This window comes from Morone saxatilis, unplaced genomic scaffold (genome assembly GCF_004916995.1).
Source record: "Morone saxatilis isolate NCDOM2014 unplaced genomic scaffold, NCSU_SB_2.0 Contig2, whole genome shotgun sequence".
NCBI lineage: Eukaryota > Metazoa > Chordata > Actinopteri > Moronidae > Morone > Morone saxatilis.
Window position 1 is genome coordinate 1,929,013 of NW_023339762.1, and position 4,614 is coordinate 1,933,626.

Sequence of the window (4,614 nt, forward strand, 5' to 3'; positions counted from 1 at the left end):
CAGCTTTCAAACAGCACACTGTAGATTTCTGACTGAAGGGGGGCTTTAAATAAGCCTGTCATATAATGAATTGACAGCAGATTACATTCTTTCCTCTTAATGTCTGGTAGGGATGTTGTTTACTTCTAGTAGCGACCCTATCTGTCTCCTGAATAATAACTAACTCATAAAAGGTTAATCTGAATTGAACAGGATGGGATGTTCCTCTCAACTGTGCATTTGTTTAGCAGCAGGACCTGGTAGAAGAAAAGAAAAAAAAAAAAGGTTGAGACTTTTCCAGTGCTGTTCCGGCAGCCAAGTATTGTTCTGCACAGAGTGAAAACATTCCCCTCTGCTGGCTCCCACTTCTGCTTTTCCTCTACAGAGCTGCTCTTTCTGAGCTGCTTCCCACTGCTAGTGAGCCAGTTGCCTAGCTTCCTGTTACAGTCAAAGTAGTTTAGGCATGTAAAGGTCTATACACAGAAGAATATTCTTATCTGTGTTTACCTGGAAAAAAGTGTCAATTGTTTTATCTAGAAAACTAACTTCCACTTGATTCCATGCACAAAGGTGAACCCACTTCCTCTGGTTAAAGGTCTGCTTACTCACTCTCCCACACTGTTGCTGCTAACCTGTGTGTACTGACACAAACCACACACTATGAAAAAAAGAAGCATACACACATTCAACCAAATGATGTGTAGATGAACCATACATGGCCACGGTGCTTATCCGACTCTGTGCTGTTATCTGAGGTTGCAGTGTGTAGTGCAGTGATGTATTGCACTTAATAAAGAACGGTTTCCTGTAGACAAAAACCCCAATCAATGCTAAGGATAACCTTGAATCTATATCAGGAGTATGATCAGATTAAAGTCGATAATTTTAGCAATAGTCTAGATATCTTTTTATACCTCAGTGCATGAATTTCCTTTATCATTTTGGCTCACGTCTGATACATTTTTACCAGTTAAAGATACTGGGTTTATTGGTTCAATAGTGGCTTAAACTTCTGGTTAAGTGTCATCAGTGGTGGAAGAAGTATTAAGACTCTTTACTTAAACCTGAATTAACAGATGTTTTTACACTGACATCAAACCAGCAGACAGCAAACACTATTTACACCACCGAATATATAAAGACAGAGGACATGACAGCTCCCTAAAAGTGAAGTCAATCAGTCGGTCGCACCCTCTATGTCCACGTCAAATAAATATTTCTCAAAGACGGTTTCTACTGTAATTTCCAGGGTTAATTTTTTCTGATCAGTCTGATTTTAATTTGTTATTTGAAGCTGTAAAAAGGTGGTTTCATGTCATGATTGACAGCTGAGCCCTGCTCACGACCGAGATTGAGGGACCTCGATACTCAAACCAAAACAGTGAAGTTACGGGCTAAAAAACCAAAACAACATATTTTAGCCTTAAGAGTACTTGAGAAGGCCACATGGAATTCTGGTGCTGACTTCGTACTTTGATATCTGATCACCTATTGTCCACACGCTCACACTCACCAATGGAGACCTCTTTGATCAGCTCGGCCGCAGCATGTGCCCCTTGCACGAGGGCTCGCGTCCATGAAGACAGATCCCAATGGGTCTCCACTCGGAAGACGTGGGACTCGATGCCCCGCCCCGTGCCTGTCCGAGTGGCAAACACCAGGTCTGAACCCTGGGCAGGAGAACCCCGGGCGTTGCCAGAATGAACCAGCCTGAAGAGAGAGACACATTTTTCAACTCACATCGATAATCTGCATGACTAATTGTAATTGCTTTGCTCCTCTTAAGCTGTTTATTAAATTTGGCAATGGGTTCTGGTCTCTGAAGGGACTGACCCCCAACATTGATTGGTCTAGTTAGTGTCATTTCCTAAATAGGATTAACTGGGGTGTTCTTTTTTTCCCCTCCAAATGTGGGGTTTCCCAGCTAAAGTCACTGTGCACTGTGAAACCGCTCTCCTCCTACACTGAACAGGTTACTACTGACCTTTTTCACTTTCATTTTAAAGTGAGAAACTTTAAATTTCCAGGTTACCGTAAATTACACACAACATATGTCGATGGTAAATGGAAAGTACTGAACTAACAGCCTGCTGAAACAGCTCATTTTGACAATCAGCTGATATTCTGTTGAATATTTACTGATACCTTGAATAGACTCAACAGTGGACTTGCAATAATGTTTCATCCAAACGCATTTTAACGTAAATATATACATCTGTATCATGAAATAAGAAGTGATGAACCCACTTCAAAAGGTTTCCTGAGGGGTGGAAAGCAGACCAGTCAGGTAAGATTTGAACATTCTGGCAGCGTAAGGCTTTAGCTGACTCACCCTGCTGTCTGTAGTCCTTACCTTGTGGCTAGCAGTGGGTGTGTGAGCAGAGGCACGGACCAGGACTCTCTGCTCCACGGAACCGATTCAAACAGCAGGATGTCCTTCTCCGTCAGTGCCATGACCACCGGCTTGTACTGCTGCCGTCCACCTTCCAGCTGGATCTTAAGTCAGTACAAATTGCATTTTTATTCCATGTTTCATCCAGTAATTTACAATTCTACCATTACTTCTACTATTGGGTTTACTGCAAATCAGCTATTTAAAGGCAGTAATACAGTAAGGCACAGTACATACACACTGAGCCAAAGAACCATAGGCAAAAGAGCTGTAGAGTCAGTGTATTTTCACATCTAACTGTGGTGAAGATGGGGACACAGCAGGGAGAGGGACAGGCCAGGAGAGGAGAGGGATTAAGCAGGTAGAGGAGTGAGGGAGATGGGGCATCAGAGAGGCAGTCACAGCGCTTACAGCCAGAATATTTTCAGGTCTAACTCTGTTAGATGGTTAGACCCAAGAGTTGGTGATTATGGGAACAGTGGAAAGACTAATTAAGACAGTTTGGTGAGTTTTATATTGTTTCTGTGGAGTTTGACGTGTTTAAAGATTGCTTAACAAGGTCTTAGTTCAGTATAAAAGAGAAACTGAACATTTCTGTGTAATGAGGAGGAAAAGTTTTTCATTTCTTCTTTTCCTGTCTTGACATGTCATGTACTTTGGTGATGAGGTAAAGTTATAGTGACGTACTTTAACAGTGTACAGGTATAGATGAGTTAAGCTCACCCTGACAGTCTGTTCTGGTAAAAATAGGGTGGTGTGTGTTTCTCTGAGTCATGGAATGACTGTGAGTGAGTGTTGGCAGAATTACAGTGAAAAGCAGTGACAGTGTGCTTGTGAGTGCAACTGTGGTAAGTAGGTGGGCTCTGCAGGAAATAGTGCAATGCAATGGAAAGTACCATTAGTGTTCCTGTTTGAGCCAGGTCAATATAAACAGAACCAGACATCCATACATTCAACATGACCTTGAATGATTACTTCATAAAAGATATCATTCAGAGTAAGAGTCTTGTTCCTGACTGAGAGTAGGTCTGGTTCACTTTTCAGTGGACATGTTTCATTTTAGGACTGAAGCTAATTCAAGAAAACACACTCTTCCGGTGTGCTGCAGTTATTACGTTAGAGCAGAAATGCCAGTGTATGTTTCAGGTCTGGCTATGTGCAGTGACGTAAGAGTAATGAAACAGGTACTATAGCAAGCTCAAAAACCACTGATACCATTTCCTTTTGAGCAACATGCTATATCTAACATGAAAATATTTTCCCATACGACCATCTAAGCATGTAGTAAAAAACTACAGTGTGATTTCCCTGGCCAAATGTTCATGGATGTATGACATTACCTTGATATTATTGTGAAACATTCCTTAAAAAAATTGGTTTGGTAAATAATGTTAAGATCGTCCCACACCCAAAAAAGATATATTGACAAATTTTGTCTTCCTTATTAAAGTGCAGAAATAGAAATAGAATAGATAGAATGTAAATGTGGTTTTAAGAATATCTTTGTGTAGGAGCTACAGTATTTCGTGAGCAAGCTGGGTGAAGCCTGAAGATTGATATCACTTTCACATCTGTGTGTTAAAGGACTAGTGTGTGGGATTTAGTGGCATCTAAATGGTAAATGCCATCTTCTACGGTACATCATTCTCATGACACTGAGTCTTTGGCTGCCATAATGGTCTATTGTGGTCACATACTGATGTCTCTTCATCTTCTTCTTGGAGGGAATCTAATTCTATTCTCCATGGCCAATTTGGCGGTCAGTGTTGCAAATTTGGGGCGTTTTTCGCCACCATTTCGTGGCCCCCGTAGTTTCTCCTAACCACGACCTTGGAAGGGGAGTGTGAAGCCGAGTGCAGTCTGCCAACTACCACCACCAGGGCGGGCTGTGGCCTCCAGAGGTAGAGGCGGGGTCGTCCCCCCAAATCGGAAGGTTGTTTGTTTCCGATCGCCCGGCCTCCTCCCCTGGCACGTGGCGAAGTATCCTTGAGCAAGATAACCTGAACCCCAAGAATTGCCCCCTGATGCATAGCATCGGTGTGTGAAATGTGTGAATCGTGTATGGAATTACGTTACGTTTCTCCGTTCCGATGGCGCGCGCGCGACTCTTGCCATCGGCTGCGTGTGCACTGTGTGTGAAGGGTGAACATGTGCGCCACCGCGTTATGTAAAAGTCGGCTTCTTGGAGTGGCTTCCGGCAAGAGCTCAGAAGGCCGGGGCTATACCACATCAACAGGTCCATT

General features: G+C 42.8%; 1 protein-coding gene across 1 annotated transcript in view; it reads right to left on the reverse strand.

Annotated features, from left to right (window-relative positions):
• Nucleotides 1-4,614, reverse strand: part of sntb2 (syntrophin, beta 2) — a gene marked incomplete in the record, with an annotated part of 27,868 nt that overhangs the window by 3,538 nt on the left and 19,716 nt on the right. Inside the window, 2 exon segments of the mRNA XM_035665488.1 lie at nt 1,493-1,689; nt 2,333-2,475. Of these exon segments, the coding sequence (XP_035521381.1) occupies nt 1,493-1,689; nt 2,333-2,475 (340 nt within the window).